This window comes from Equus caballus, chromosome 29 (assembly GCF_041296265.1).
Source record: "Equus caballus isolate H_3958 breed thoroughbred chromosome 29, TB-T2T, whole genome shotgun sequence".
NCBI classification, from domain to species: Eukaryota; Metazoa; Chordata; class Mammalia; order Perissodactyla; family Equidae; genus Equus; species Equus caballus.
The window spans coordinates 32,840,526-32,856,626 of record NC_091712.1 but is presented as its reverse complement, the minus strand read 5'-3'; the positions used below and the strand labels follow the sequence as shown (position 1 = coordinate 32,856,626).

Here is a 16,101-nt window from a genome sequence, read left to right as displayed (position 1 = left end):
GAAAATGGGCATTCAGAAGGAGAAGAAAAGGAGAAAGGAACAGAGAGCTTTTTCAAAGATATAATAGCTGAGAACTTCCCAATCCTGAGGAAGGAACTGGATATACAAGCACATGAAGCTAATAGACTGCTAATTATCTCAACGCAGAAAGACCCCCAAGGGATGTTACAGTAAAACCGTCAAAAGCCAATGACAAAGGAAGAATATTATGGGTGGCCAGAGAGAAGAAAATAACTTAAACAGGCTATCAGTGGATTTCCCAGCAGAAACTCTATAGCCTAGGAGAGAGTGGAATGATGTATTCAAAATATGGAAAGACAAAAACTATCAGTCAACATTACTCAACAGCGAAAAACTGAAAGGTATTCCTCTAAGAAAAGGAACAAGAAAAGGATGCCTACTTTCACCACTCTTAGTCAACGTAGTGTTGGAAGTTCTAGCCAGAGCAATTAGGCAAGTAAATGAATAGAAAATCCTAACGAATCCATCAGAAAATGACTGGAAATAATTAAGGAATACAGTAAAGTGGCAGGGCACAAAATCAATATACAAAAATCAGTCATATTTCTAAACACTAACAACTAACAACAAACTAGCAGAAAGAGAACTCAAGAATACAATCCCATTCTGAATCACAACAAAAAGAACAAAACACCTAGGAATGAATTTAACCAAGGAGATGAAATACCTACACACCAAAACCATAAGACATTATTGAAGAAATTGAAGAAGACATAAAGAATGGAAAGATGCTCCATGCTCATGGATTGGAAGAATAAACATACTTAAAATGTCCACATTACTTATAGCAATCTACAGATTCAATGCAATCCCAGTCAGAACCCCAATGATATTTTTCATGGAAATAGAACAAAGAACACTAAAATTTATATGGAACAATAAAAGACCCTGAATAGCCAAAGCAATCCTGAGAAAAAAGAACAAAGCTGGAGGTTCACACTCCTTGATTTCAAAATACACTACAAAGCTATAGTAAGCAAAACAAAATCAAAGTACGCTCATCACAGCATTATTTACAAGAGCCAAGAATTGGAAACAACCTAAGTGGCCATCACTGGAAAATGGTTAAAGATGTGGTATATATATATACAATGGAATACTCCTCAGCCATTAAAAGAATGGAATCATGCCATTGGTGACAACAGGGATGGAACTAGATGGTATTATGCCAAGTGAAATAAGTCAGAGAGAAAAGGACAACTACCATATGGTTTCATTCATATGTGGAAGATAAACAAACAAACAGATAAACACAGGAAGCAGATTGGTGGTTACCAGAGGGGAAGGGGGTGGGGGGAGGGCAAAAGGGGTAAAGGGACACACATGTGTGGTGGTGTATGGAAACTAGACTGACTTTTGGTGGTGAACACGATATAGTGTATAAAGAAGCCAAAATATAATGAGGTACACCTGAAATTTATATAATGTTACAAACCCATGTGACCTCAATAAACTTTAAAAAAAGAAGCTCCATTTTAGTAGTATGAGAAATTTTAAGAACTGTAGTACGTGACTCATAAGAATAGTTTTAATTTTGTTAGTACTAATAATGTCTTCTGAGCAGGAAGGCAGAATCCACACTATCATGGGTGTTAATCGTTAACATAGCTCAGAGAGGTTGAATAATGGGAGCGTCTGGTACGCTAACAGACATGTTTATTAAACTGCACTTTTGAGAAGCCAGTTGTCTGAAAATCCAGCAATAACCCTACAGTGAACATCAAATCACTATTACACTTCGATGTTGTTAGCAGGTAAGCTATTTTAAGACTAAAATAAAAGCACACATATTCACTTAGGCAAAGCTTAGCAGTTAGACAACGGCTATGGTTACAACAGCAAACTTATGTACAGTAAGTAAACAATTTTTTTCACTTCTACGTAACAAATAAGAGCCCTTTACCTGAATCTGGAGGTTTGTTTATCAGCATGGTATGCATGGCCATAATATTGGGTCCAGTGAAGCACTCCACGTATTTCAGAATCTAAGGGGAAAAAAAAGTTCATGGGAAATCAGATTCACAAGCAAGTCACACAAAGTCCAGCTACCTCCACAGAAACCAAGATGCAGTAGTTTAAAAAACCAACTGGAATTTCACAACATTGCAATAAAGCCTGAAAAAGTCAGCAATTGGGGATATACAACACTCTGAATTCAACAGACTTTTTGGAGCCAGTCAGAAACCTAGTCACTTTTTCCACAAGGAAGATATGAGTTTCTAACACCACTTAGCGTTACAATTTCTAAGAAGTACTATATGCAAAGTGTCCTTTAAAAACCATTTTAGGGGCCGGCCCGGTGGCGCAGCAGTTAAGTTCCCAGGTTCCGCTTTGGTGGCCCGGGGTTCGCCGGTTCGGATCCCGGGTGCGGACATGGCACCACTTGGCAAGCCATGCTGTGGTAGGTGTCCCACATATAAAGTAGAGGAAGATGGGCACGGATGTTAGCTCAGGGCCAGTCTTCCTCAGCAAAAAGAGGAAGATTGGCAGCTGATGTTAGCTCAGAGCTAATCTTCCTCAAGAAAATAAAAACTATTCTAAATAAATGGTTCATAACAGTAGTACATTTATGCAATGGAATACTATGCAGTAGTTTAAAAGTATGAAGTACGTTCATAGATACTGATGTGGAAAGATATCTATGATTTACTATAAGTGGATTTACTGTAAGTGGATAAAACAAGGTAAAAACCAGGATGTCCCCATATTACAGAAAAAGAGGATACACAAATAGGCTTGCATATACATGAAATAATTCTAGCAGAAGACACAAAAAAAGCTGAACAGTGAGTGGGACTGGCGGTGTCGGACTTTACTTTTCATTTTATGCCCTTCTGTACTACTGGCCTATTTTCATAAATATGAGTTACTATTAAAGACTAATAATTTCTTTAAAAAACTAACTTTAAAAACAAACTTTCCCCTTAGCTGACCAGAGTCATTAAACAAACAGAAAAACTCAATGAATTTACAATGAACAGTTTCACCACTGTTGATACACTGTATGGAGTGTAAGAAAGGTTGTCTCATTAACACAGAATTCCTGCCCTTCTTAACCAAAGAGAATTCGCACACTCTGCAGCAGGTTTCTCAATCGGGGCACTACTGGCATTTGGGGCTGGATAAGTCATTATTCAGGCAAGCGGCTGTTCTATGCATTACAGGACCCCTGAGCCCTAATAGAAGCACCCCTGGCCTCTACCATTAGAAGCCGGTAGCTTCTTCTAGCATATCACACCTCCTGTGTGACAACCAAACATGTCCTCAGGCATCACCAAATGTCCACCTCCGACTGAGAACCACAGCTCCAGGGCCACAGTGGAAAGGAGAGAGAGAAAGTAAAAACAGCCAATTTCAGAGTCAGGATGCAGATGGGCTATAGACTCAGAAAGAAAGAAAATGCAGGAAAGTCTTGAACCTCAGGGAGAGTGCAGTATCTGAAGAGCTCCTCATCTTCTTGGAAATCTTGGACCTTTGTAATCATCTTTTCACTTGGAACATACTCTGATTTTGCAATGGTCACATCTCTCATTACCATTAATCCCATTGGTTTCACCTCCTTTCTGCAGATTCTTTCAAACTCATTCCTGGAAAATTAAATGGGCAATGATGTCAGTACCGCTGGCTCCAAGCACCTGCCTGGCCTTGTTCTGTGGAAAGACGGGAAGATTTGCGGGTGGTTTCTCTGCCCTCCAGCCCCAGGCAGAAGAGCTGTGATGAGAAGGAGGAGAAAATGGCCAATTCAGAAGTCCTGGTCTCCCAACTGTGAGGCTGCAGTCCCCCACCAGAATTCAGATATTCCTTAGCTTAGCAGACCAGTGGGGAATAGTCTTGATTTGGTTACATCTGAAAATCATAGGCAACACTTCCACAGCACTTCCACGTGCCAGGCCCTGTTCAAGCATTCTCTCTCTATTTTACCTTATTTAGTCCTCATGACAACTCTAGGACAGAAGTGCTACATTATCCCATTTTACAGATGGGCAAACAGAGGCAGGCACAGGCTCAGGAAATTGCCCAGGACACACAACGTTCAGTGGTGGGGCTCAGATTAAAGCCACTCAATCTGGCTCCAGAGCCCATGTTCCTAACCACTTCCTAATGACCCAAATCACTGGAAAATATCTGAACTTGCACAGGCTAATCTTACTCGTGATCCCATTACATACGTAAAGCACATATTTCTATAAAATAACGAATACCATTACTGTACCTAAAGCGTTCAATATCAGCATCAGATACCAGCTTTTTGATTACAAGAAACCCATTTTCTTCATAAAATTTTCTCTGTTGTAGGGTTAGAACACTATTATCTTGAGTATACCTAGAGAAGAAAGAAAATCTCAAATAAGTCCAATTGAAAAATCACAACCTAACAATATGAATCAAAAACCTGAGAAATGTTCATACTCTGCCATCCAGCATTTCTCTTTCTAAGACTTTACTCTCAGGACATATGCTGAAGAAGATTTCAAAGCTTTAAGTCCAAAGCATTAATTATTGTCACCAAAAAAGTGCATTAATGGAAGAATAATTAACTATATTATATCCACTCAATAGGATATGACTCAGGAATTAAAAATGAAGATCATATAACAGCATGAAGAATGTATATTACAGTAAAACATGATTACACTTATGGGAAATGGAGGCATTATTTGTGAAAAAAAAGACTGCAAAGAAATACAACAAAAAATATTTTTTAACAGTGTTTGCCCTAATGTAATGAAATTATAGATGATTCTTAAAAATTCCTTCCATTTCTCTGATTTTAAAATTTTTTCTGCAATGAACATGTATGCTTTTCAGAGGGGAAAGATAGTCAATATTCTTACTTGTCTAGTTCAGGCATTCTCAGAAAAAAAATCAAAGTAACAAAATCCAAAGTGTACAGCACATGCACAAACTCACATCACTCACTCCATTCTTCTGGACTGGAATTGTGACTCATGAGAACATTCCATGGAGATCAAGTTCTGTCCTTTAAAGGAAATTTGAGATAAACCAAGATACTACCTAATGTATCAACATGACCAAAGTGCACGCTGATTTTAATGAGATATATCACATACGAATTTTAAATAATCACATTATACACTTTTTGACACTTTTCCTCCTTTCTGAATTTTAAAATACATATAGGAAATTAAAGTCAGGGACTTCAAAATTTTCCACGATTGTTCTAATTAGAACAAGTCTTGGAAATGGAGGAATGTATAATGAATTCTCATCAGGCAACATGGTACGTTGTATTTTATATCCTAGTTACCACTAGAGAAATCTTTAGATACATTGTATGATTCAAAATTAAAATTCGATCTACTTACTGGAATTGTTGAGGATGGAAACCGGCAGAAGAAACAGACTCTGAAATGGGGTGAGCTATCTAGGAGGTGAATTAAGGCAGATAAAGTAAAATTGAGGAGTCAATCTTTTCTAGAAGCACAGTCTGCCCCGGATTGGCTCTCACAAGGGAAGGCTGGTCCTAAATGGACATCAGGCAAACTGCTGACACACATAACCTCTGACACTGACGCACTGCTGCTGACAGCACTCCATTGCATTCTCACAGTAGCCTGAGGAGGTGGCTGGGAGGCAAGAGCTTTATTATTGTTCCTGCTGCACAGAGCACGAAGCCTAGGCATGGAGGCTCAGGAATTGGTCCAAGGTCACCCAGCAAAAAACAGCTGAACCATGACTTTTCCCACACTCTTTTCTTCGTAGCTTCCGTCTATTCTCTTCCACATGACTACTCCTTCCACTAACCTGCTGAACAAATAATTGGAAGGTCCTTTCTAGGAGTAAGAAGATACATGTGCTGTTCACAAGAAATACTTAATTTAGTGGGAGTCCAGTCAACATATTGGAAACAGTTTGGCCGGTCAAGAAAAAAAAGTCTATAAAATAAACAGTGACTCCAAGAAAAGTATGATCCACACAGTTGAGTATCTTACAGAACTAGAAACTCTAATTTTCTTCTCTATCCAGTAATCGCAGATTATTGATTTAGCATCTCATTGATTCTTTTTTTCCTCTCATTTTTTTCATTGTTTCTTTAGCTTAAAGAGCTACTTTCAGAATGCCACTTCTCATTAACGTGTTATTTTTTAAATAACGTCTTTATATAACGGGGACAACATAATAGTCAAGGAGAGAGGCAGGCCAGGAGGCAGAATTACTAGCTACTGTCTGTTTTCCCCAAGGCAGAGAGGTTAACGACCTTTTTCAATTTACTGGAGCACAACGTCGTCAACAGGACATTCTGGATGTTGTCCTTTTAGTCCAAAGTTCGTTTTTCCCTCTCTACTACTCTAGCATGACGTTTTTCATTGTTGGCGTTGTTGTTCTTGCGGAATTTTTTTAATGCTGTGGAAATGTTCACCATATAAAGTTAATAAATGTTTACTGTGTTTACTATATAAAGTAGTAAATGTTTACTATATAATGCTAGTAAACATGAAAAAATGGATGCAAAAAGTTGTACATACAGTATTCTCCAAATTACCTAATTATGTAAATGCACAGAAAAGAAACACACCAAAAAGTTTACAAATGATGATCTGAGTGGTGGAATATGGGTCAGATTTTTTAACTTTATGCTTATCTGTATTTAAAAACTGCATTATGGGGGCCGGCCCCATGGCAAAGTGGTTAAGTTTGCACGCTCTGCTTCGGCGGCCCAGGGTTTTGCCAGTTCGGATCCTGGGCGTGAACATGGCACCGATCATCAGGCCACGCTGAGGCGGTGTCCCACATGCCACAATTTGAAGGACTTACAACTAAAATATACAACTATGTAGAGGGGGAATTGGGGCAAAAAAAAAATAGAAAAAAAAGGAGACTGACAACAGTTGTTAGCTCAGGTGCCAATCTTTAAAAGCAAAAAAAAACTGCATTATGTTTTGTAGTTCAAATAATATTCCTTATTCTGGAATCCATGTTTCCTCAAAACCAGTTAGGGCTGCAAAGAAACTGTCACAAATTTTCCAGTACTCTATTTAAGCCTGAAGAGCATATACATTCACTGAAAATCTAGGCAGAGCTGTCCAATACCAGAGCCACTAGCCACGTGTATTTAGATTGAAATGAAGTTAATGAAAGCTTCAGTCCCTCAGCGGCACTCCTCACATTTCAGGGGCTCCATAGGCACGTGTGGCTAGTAGCTACGGTATGGGACAGTGCTGGGACAGATTTCCACCATCGCTGAATGTTGTACTGGATAGTGCTGTTCTAGGAAACACACATGTAAAAAGAACTAAGCTCTGACCTCACAAATATTATAATAAGAACCAGCAGGATCAGATATCAAATTTAAAAGTGCTAACAGCCTAGACCGGGAAACCTTAATTTCTAGTTCCAGTTATATCTCATTCCAGTATACTGCTGGTTCCACAACTGAGCAGGTATCAGAAACCAAAAGTGAAAACAGATTGCTGGCCTCTCCCCCAGGTAAGTTGATTCCACAGGTCTGAGATGAGCCTGAGAATCTGCATTTCTAACAAGTTCCCAGGTGATCTTCATGGTGCTGGTCAGGGGACCACACTCTGACAACCACCGATTTCGTTAAATGAACTTGGCCCAGAGTTGTGAACTCCCCTAGCCTCAGCTTCTGAGTCCTCACCTGGAAATGAGGTTCCGTGATCACCTGGGTTCCCTTTAACGGTCTACGGACGGATTTAAATTTACAAGGGTTCTGATACATCGCTGCTTGGAATCAGCCAGGAGAGCACTGGTGACAGTAAAACGAACAGATGTATCATCATTTTAGGAGACATTTCAGGATCCTAAAAACAGCAGAACAGAAGTCGCTTATGGAAAAATCTCAGCCAAAGTTTCCTACGGAGCTTCCCAAGTCTGTCCCGAAGAAGACACTTCTCCTGAGCAGGCAAAAACAGTTCTACAAGGCAATTTGGTTTCCGTGCCATTCAGTGACACCTTCCCGGATGCGTCCCGGGCAGCACACGCATCCCCCCGGGATTCACTTCTGCAGGGCAACTCCGCAGGCGGACACAGGGCTCCAAGTCCGTCTGCAGGACACGCTGGAACGCGCCTGTGGTCCGCAGGCGCCCAGGACCGCCGCACCCGGAGCTCCCTGGAGGAGGAAGACTGGAGGGCGGGCGGAGAGCGGCTCCCCCTGCACAGCCGGCCCGGGTGTCCCCCGCGAGGGCCCTGCGGCCGCCCGCCCGCCAGCCTGGGCTCCCGGGGCCCGCTCTGCGCTGCGGCGTCCCTGCGCTGGGCTTCCACATTTCTACACGTATCTAGGTCTGCTGGCTGCTGCAGCGGTCACGCGCCGACAAATGCAGAAAATGACAAGCAGCTGAGGACGGAACCCTCTGGGAAGGACTCCCCACCCTCCTCTCATAAAGCAAGGGACAGAGGCCCGAGAGGGACGGACGCTGGAGGGACGCCGCTTCAGCCACCGCCGCCAGGTCCCCCTGGGGCCTTCGGGACCACGAACTGGCGTGGCGGCTGCGCGATGCGCCCTGGGGCCACCTCCCCGGCCGGGTCACCAAAAAGCCTGCCAGGCGCGGACACCGAGACGGGGAGCCTTCCAGCCCGAGCCCCGCGCAGCCCAAAGGATACGACGGCCCCGGCCGAGCAGCGGCCCAGCTGGCCCAGCAGGATGCGCAGGCGGGCGGCAGCGCGGGGCTGGTCCATGACCGCGGCGAGGAGCTGAGCCGACAGTGCTTTGGCCCCACCTCGGTTAAATCCGCCGACCGCCTTGCCTCCAGGTGAGGGGAGGAGCCACCAGCTCCCGCGCCCTCTCGCGGTCGCACGGACGCGCCCCCCCTCAGCCCGGAGTGCGCATGCGCAGGGCTCTGGGCCATCCCTTCCCCGCAGTGGATTACTTCCGTCTCGCTCCACTTATAAACCAGCACAGACGTGTCCCTGCCGCGAAGTGCAGAAACCTGCTTGTGGTCCTGGGTAAGTTGGAGCCAGAACGTGACCCACACTCTGAACTGCATAGTTTCAACCTATTTTATTTCACATGACTGTTTCTTCCGCTTAGATGCCGGAGGAATAAAACTTCTAATGTTCACCACCAGAAGTAACGTGTGCTGTCCAAAAGAGGCGTTTAGTTTAATGGGAGTCCAGTCGGAAACATTAGAAACAGTTTCGTCATGTAAAAAAAAGTGTATGAAATATATAATCTCTGAAAAACCTGATCCACGCAGTCTAGTATAATTTTAAATTTAAAGAATGAGAAATCTTTTTTTCTCTCCTGTTCTTGTTTTATCAATTAAATGAGTTTGGAGGATAAGTATAAACCTGTGAAACTATCACCACCGTCAAGGCCATCAACATCCACCTTCCAAAGTTTCTTCACGCACTTTTTTCATTATTTTAGTTAACATACGATGTCCTCTCTTAACATTTAAGTATACGAGGCAGCATTGTTAGCTGTAGGCACTTGCTATATAGTAGATCTCAGAACTATTTATCTTGCGTAACTGAAACTTTGTCTCCTCGGACCAACATCTCCCGTTTCCTCCTCCCTCAGCCCCTGGCAACCACCATTCTTGTCTTTGCTTGGATGAGTCTGACTCTGAGATTCCACAGAGAAGTCGTATCTCCTAGTATGTGTCCTTCTGTGACTGGGTTATTTCGCTTACCGCAGAGTCCTCAAGGTTCATCCTTGGTGTTGCAACGGCCAGATTTCCTTCTTTATTAAGGCTGAATAATATTCCATTCTATGTATATACCACATTTTCTTGATCCATTCATTCATCAGTGGGCATTTAGCCTGTTTCCGTGTCTTGGCTATTGTAATAATGCTGCAACAAACACGGGAGTGCAGACATCTCTTTGAGATCTTCATTTCAGTTCCTATTGATAAATACCCAGAAGTGAGATTGTGGGAAAATATGGAAGTTCTATTTTTAATTTTTTGAGGAGCTTTCCTACTGTTTTCCATAATGGCTGTAAGAACTAGAATTCTTTCTGTAAGATCTCTTTTCTCTCCAGTATCCACAGATGGTTGACATATTATCTCATTGTCTCTTTTCCTCTCTCATTTTTTCATTGTTTCCTAAGCTTCAAGACTTTTTTCCAGAATGCGCTCCTCATAAACATGTTATCATTTCTTCAGTGATGACTTTGTATGATGTGATTAAACTGCCAGAGTCGCAGAGAGAAGCAGGCCGGGACCCAGGATAATTAGTTCCTGCCTGATTCCTCCCAGGCAGAGAGGGGAAAGTCAGCGTCCAGAGCAAGGCCTGCCCTTTGGACTCCCCTCTTCATTCGTTCTTTATTTCCATGCTTCCTCCTCACCCAGACTCCCAGGTTCTTTTAGGTTCAGAGAAGGGCTCTGGGCCTCCCCTCATTAGCTCTCATCCCCCACCCTGATCATCCCAGGGCTGGACCTGGCCTTGAACTTGTCAATTGGATCCCCGAAGATTTTCAAGAGAAGCACTTCTGTTTCTCATAATTTAAGATCAAGTATCTGGCCATTGGCAGGTACAGGAAAGGGAAAATCATCTTTCTGCTTCTAAGAAAAGCCCCTACTGGAATGGGGACAGAGGCCTAGGTGTCTCTTTACTACCCTCGCCTGGTGAGTAGTGGGGATTTCTGGGAGGAGGAAGATAAACTAAAAATATTAATTCAGTTCACCCCCACCCAAATGATTTAATGATCAGGACCTTAACTCTTACAGGCCCTGAAAGTTCTCAGCTTTCCTGACCAATGAGAAATACGAATGAGATGACGCTATCTTTGCCTGTATTTCAAATGTCCCCCTAAAATGCCTTCATTTTACAAGTGTGTGAAAATCCCTGCCCTCTCCACCATAAGGTATTTATACAAAGGGCGTGTTTATCATTATTATAAGAGGAAGGAAATGCTTCCAATTGTTATCTGCCTTTCACAATTAGAGGGATGCTGAGGTTAAAATTTTTCATTTAGATCCCAGACAATTAAAACAATCATTTCTCCTTAGGTAAAGAGGTAATTTGATAAATGTTACTAGTTTTTTAAAATAGCAATTGGGATTATTTGGAAATTCCCTAAGTAGACATCTTTAATAATTGTGTTATTAAAATAAAAATATTTTAGAACAATTGAAACATCATTAATGGAATGTAAACGTTATCACAAGAATGACATTTTCTTTCTCCTTCTGCACTTGATATTTACTCATTTCTTACTAACTTTGGAATTTACCTTTTTTCCCCCCACTTCCAACAATGTGCTTGGTTTATGCAAATATTGAAAGTAACCTTGAAGACAAACGTTGAAAGACGACAATTTTCATATTCGTCTAAGGAAGAGTTTTCCTGAAATGTAAAAGAAGTTAAAGAAGGTGATTTTTCAATAATAGCCAATTTGAGCATGTAAGGAAAAATTGTATGACCTAAGAAAAGCTCGGATTAAATTGTTCAATTTCAGATTCAAAAATACCATTCCCTTCTGAGAATACATATGACTGTACCCTGGAAATTCTTTCATTCTTCCCTTAAAACTGTAAAATCTGCCATGAAAACACTATGGCTGCATGCAAGGCAATCTGGTCACTGGAGGAACCGTGTGGATGTCGTCCACCTGCCACCCGTCATAATGTCTGTAATTGCCTTCTGTGGGTGGCTCAGCCTAAACAGAAAAAAGGCTGTGTCCCTACCTGTACGGATGCTGCACAGGTTACACGTGGAGAGAAAGGAAATGTGGTAAATATCAACAACTTGACGTTGCTAGGAGGATCCATTCTGCTATTTCTTCAACTTTCCTGTGTTTAATGTTTTTCAAAATAAAAAGTTAGGAAAAGAAATAAATGTCACGTGAACTTTAAGCACCTCAAAATTGCTTAATGTAACTGGATTTACTGGACCTATTTGACTGGTGTAGGTGGACAATGGCTACTCAGTTTTATGCATTTAAAGTTGTCTAGGTTAACTATTGTATTCTAATATTTGAGAAATTATTTATACGTATGTGTCTTTCTGATTCCTTTGTATTATTTCTTAATGTGCTGGAAATAAAATCTAGCTTTTTATTTAAAAAATAAGAGGAGGGTTCAACTACTGTAATTTTCTTAATTTTTCAATATGGATCAAATCAGGGCTATGTTGTAGACACCAACTTTATGCAACTCTGCTTTAAGAACTAGCAAAATATAGGACTTGCTCATTGATAATTATCAACATAACATTTCTTAAGTCTCCATAAACTTCTATGTGCATATGCTTATGTTATTGAAATACTGAGAGTAGAAAATACTTTGGTTTTTCTGCAATCAGATCACTGATAGAGTGAATTTTCTATTTCCTTCCATGAAGTTTTGATGGGCTTCATGCGATGCCGTCCTTCCAAGCGTAACACTCCCTCCAAAGGCAGCAGGGCTAGGAAGCACAGTCAACACCCACTGACAACATCAGCTGTGTATTCAGAGTTGAATATCAAACATTTAAGACTGTGAAGTAGAGGAAACCCTACAGAGCACAGGTTCAAGACCTGTTTCCCCAGTGTTCCCTGACTAAGCAAAGCCCTTGGCATCGGCAGCAAGCTTGGATTCCAGCAGCCCTTGATCCTATCTGGACCCTATGAGCACTGTGTCACCGACTGTCTTACTTGATGCAGTCTGGCCAGTTCACCCACTCCCTTTCTCTTTCAAGACACGACACTTAACCAGAGGCAAAATGATATTCCACAGTCTGCTTTGAAGAACAGCACTTTGAATGTGTTGATTTTCCTGTGGACCCTGGCATGTTTAATAATTGCATGGTTCATATGTGGATTTTCAGTGAGAAACAGTACAAATTACTGTTGAAGGTAAGTTATGTTGTCTATAAAACCTCTACCTAATCTAGAACTGAAGGGTGAGCTGGGTGTGGAATTGATGAGAAGCTCAAGGAGACATAAAAGCACATATATACTCGTACACACACACACACATGCACACGTGACAGTTAAGTGTGTGAAGCAGCAATACCTGTGCTTGCTTTATTACTTCTAAAAATAAAGAATAGCATAGCTATTCTAGTCTCTCTCTACAGACAAATAGTGTAAAACTTACAAAGCAAATGTAACTTTTAAAGGCAAGGCTAAATTCAGACTGAAAACTGCTGGCTCATACATCTAAGATCAGAACAATTTAAAACACTCGCATTTATTCATCATAAGGCATGCAGGACTTGGAGACTACAATATAGGAAGGTACTTTAAAATATTGAGCCAAAAAGTACATATTGCTCACACAGTATTTCTTTTCCTGAATTGAATCACAATAAACGCTTCAACACAGCCTTTGCAAATAACAAGCTAAGCTTTGAACATAAGCAAATGGTCCTATTGCTAAACCAATTATTGACTCCGGGGCCCAGCTTTTTTCAGGCTGTTCACTACTTCTGTGCATTCTAACAAACTGTATTTGGGATGCAACTACATCATAGGGTTTAAAGAAAATAAACTGCTATACCAAGATGGCAATGTGAAGTTTTAAAGTGCTGCCAGGAAGCCAAATAATTGTCTATGTATTAACTATTCACTGAATTTTAAAATATTCTACATAGATTTTGTCAAGAACTCAAAAACTCAATGACAATCACCTGATATTTCAAGGAAATTTCAAGATATCTGGGTTTTGTTTGTTTTGCAGGGCCCAGGTGTGGAAGGAGTCAATAAGTAGAATGGTCAAGATTTAAAAGAAAACTTCCTGTAAAACTATATTGTAAAAGTGAGTCCACTCCCCTCCCCTCCTTTGCCTCTCCCAGCCATCTGCGACGCTCTGTTATTGGGGGTTCTGACTTTATTGCGCACAGCTGCTTAGGGTGATCATTTAAGACAGATTCCCAAGCCTCATGACCCCCAATTTCTGATTCTGATGGTCTGGGGTAGGGCCTGGGAATTTGCCTCTGACAAGCATCTCCAGGTAATTCTAAGGCAGGTGGTCTGGACTGCTGAGAAACACCACTGTAAGGACCAGTTCCTCCTCACATCGGGCCGTATAAATGACATGGACCTATAAGGACCCAACCTTTTCTCATTCTAACTATGAATCCTCTGAAGATGCTATCAAGTGCATAATCCATTTAGCTCACTTATCTCAGTAGCCTTGCCACCAAGGAAAACAAGCTTTCAAGACATGATCTACATTGAAAGTAGTTCAGATTCAGTCATCACTAGTGTATTGAAAAAGAAAAAGAAGAAAAGCTCAACAGTATGTTCATCTTACTCAGAGGTTTCCAACACATTTTATTTTGCAGACCACTGGTTTGTAGCTTTTGAGGACCAACATGTGTATAAATCCTATAAAATGTCCAGTTAATTTCAGTTCTGTAGCAGCCTCTTAGGTACCACACACCGTACTAATGGCTTGAGTTCCAGTTACCCACGTGAAAAGGCTGCCCTATGGCTCCTGAAGGAGGGGAGGTCCACGGAAAAGCCTCTTCCAAGGGCTTTATCTCCGGAGTGATGGTTTCCTTTGGCAAGTAGTTGACGGATCACAGGGGTTTGGTGCCTGTGGGCAGGAAGCATCCAGACCTGCAGTGATGGGGTGTTTTTCTCTGACGCAGACACTTAGGGGGTCAGTGCCCTTGTGCTTCACGACAGGAATCCTTCCTAATCATGTAGTCGGTTAAATATAAGGAAGCCTCTGTTTTTAAGTAACACAGATAAACACCTTTGTAGATTGCCTGTTTCTTCTAGAACTACAAAATTTAATTCAAGAAAATATAGGTCCCATGAAAGACTTAAAAGTTTTATAAAACTAAAATCTAGTTTTCCCCAATAAATTGTACTTTAGCCAAAACCCTCCCAAATGCTTCTAAAATAATACTAAAAGGGGCATCTGATTATACAAGAGCAATAAAAAAAATTAAATATTTATTTGAACAAGTTTGAGCTGCTGCAATGTTGGCAATGCAGATTTTTAACAGAGATCACAAAAAGCGTGCACAAAAACTTACTGGCGCAAAAGACAAAAAAATGCTAAGAATTATGCTAAATAGCTGATTATTTCAAGAAAACAAAAGGCCTGAAATCACTATACAAAATATAAAATGTATTAAACACTACCATCCACAGAACAGTCTTTATTATTGATTATATTTAAAAATTATTTGTGTAATTATATATGGAATTGTAAATGAGTATTATACATGAACCCCCTTTTGGAAGGCAATTCCTTGTTGCACTATAAAACATCTCATTACGTTGCAGAAAAGTATCCTTTTTGGCTCTCCATAAAGAAAACAGTTAATGACACTACTGTAAATATTAGGAAGGTTACAAAAAAAGAAATAAAATTTCTTTTTTTTCTTCCAAGTGCTTTCCATGCAGAGTTAAGCACTTGTCTTGTTTAACTGAAAGCATCATGGGAGCTGTCCTGGGTCAAAGAGATGCTCTGAATTAGAAGATGAGGCTTTATAAGTCAAAGACTCAAAGGAATCATGCAACTGTCTTACTACTGGGAAACCATTGTGTCACTTACCAATCCTGTCTTTCCAGAACACCACTCAAGACACTTAGAAGAAAATCAGACTGATAATGATAAATATCCATAAAATGAAAAGACACCAACTGCTATTGACACTACGATTGGTAATGTCTGTGCTGTGTGAAAGCACCTTTAAAAAGAGCCTATGCGGCAAGAGTTAAGTGTCTAAAGATTCAAAATGAATCAACAGTATTGGATAACAATATAATTCTCAACTCAGAAGCTGCCTCAGGATTAGGTGCATCTTCAGTTAATGTAACAGGAAAAAAAGGCAATGGATTTTATTTTATTAATTGCATCCACTCACAAATTGACCTAAGGTCACCAGATGTGTAGACACAATGAGATTGTTGTTGTTGTTTATAGTCTTTAATTGAAATGATGATAAAGGAAATAGATTGATTTAAAAACAAAACCAAATAGGTGTTTCGGTCTAGATTACGAGGTGGCCCCAGGTGTGGGGTTCACACTCTGAGTGGCCACTTGTGGGGCGACTTCGATGATCCGAGGTTTGTCTATGATCCTGGCCGTCCGGTTGCCCTTCTCTACGATCCCAATAATCCAGGCTTGGTGACCTTCACCATATTTGGGGGACTTTATCTCTGCACAAAACCGAGCTGCTTGCTCACGTGGTAAACAGATTAGAAGGCCTC

General features: G+C 41.0%; 2 protein-coding genes and 1 long non-coding RNA gene across 12 annotated transcripts in view; 1 reads left to right on the top strand and 2 right to left on the bottom strand.

Annotated features, from left to right (window-relative positions):
• LOC100056651 (phytanoyl-CoA dioxygenase, peroxisomal) overlaps positions 1 to 8,857 on the bottom strand; it is a 22,651-nt gene extending 13,794 nt beyond the window's left edge. Inside the window, exons 1-6 of one of the 3 annotated variants that reach the window (XM_005606920.4) lie at positions 8,605 to 8,824; positions 5,349 to 5,407; positions 4,933 to 5,002; positions 4,235 to 4,345; positions 3,440 to 3,608; positions 1,925 to 2,006 (exon numbers count right to left, since the gene is read on the bottom strand). In XM_005606920.4, the coding sequence (XP_005606977.1) occupies positions 1,925 to 2,006; positions 3,440 to 3,608; positions 4,235 to 4,345; positions 4,933 to 4,934 (364 nt within the window). In that variant the 5' untranslated portion in view covers positions 4,935 to 5,002; positions 5,349 to 5,407; positions 8,605 to 8,824. Of the gene's footprint in view, positions 1 to 1,924; positions 2,007 to 3,439; positions 3,609 to 4,234; positions 4,346 to 4,932; positions 5,003 to 5,348; positions 6,388 to 7,642; positions 8,234 to 8,604 lie in introns of those variants that run through there. The other 2 variants (XM_001498820.7, XM_070255341.1) reach the window with 2 other exon arrangements.
• On the top strand, positions 8,820 to 15,047 carry LOC106782743 (uncharacterized). The gene is made up of 3 exons (XR_002804883.2): positions 8,820 to 8,946; positions 11,234 to 12,783; positions 13,610 to 15,047. It is a non-coding gene; the product is annotated as an uncharacterized lncRNA (long non-coding RNA).
• Positions 14,176 to 16,101, bottom strand: part of SEPHS1 (selenophosphate synthetase 1) — a 29,170-nt gene continuing 27,244 nt past the window's right edge. For all 8 annotated transcript variants that reach the window (XM_070254654.1, XM_023631888.2, XM_070254655.1 and 5 more), the window contains one exon: positions 14,176 to 16,101. In XM_070254654.1, the coding sequence (XP_070110755.1) occupies positions 15,887 to 16,101 (215 nt within the window). In that variant the 3' untranslated portion in view covers positions 14,176 to 15,886.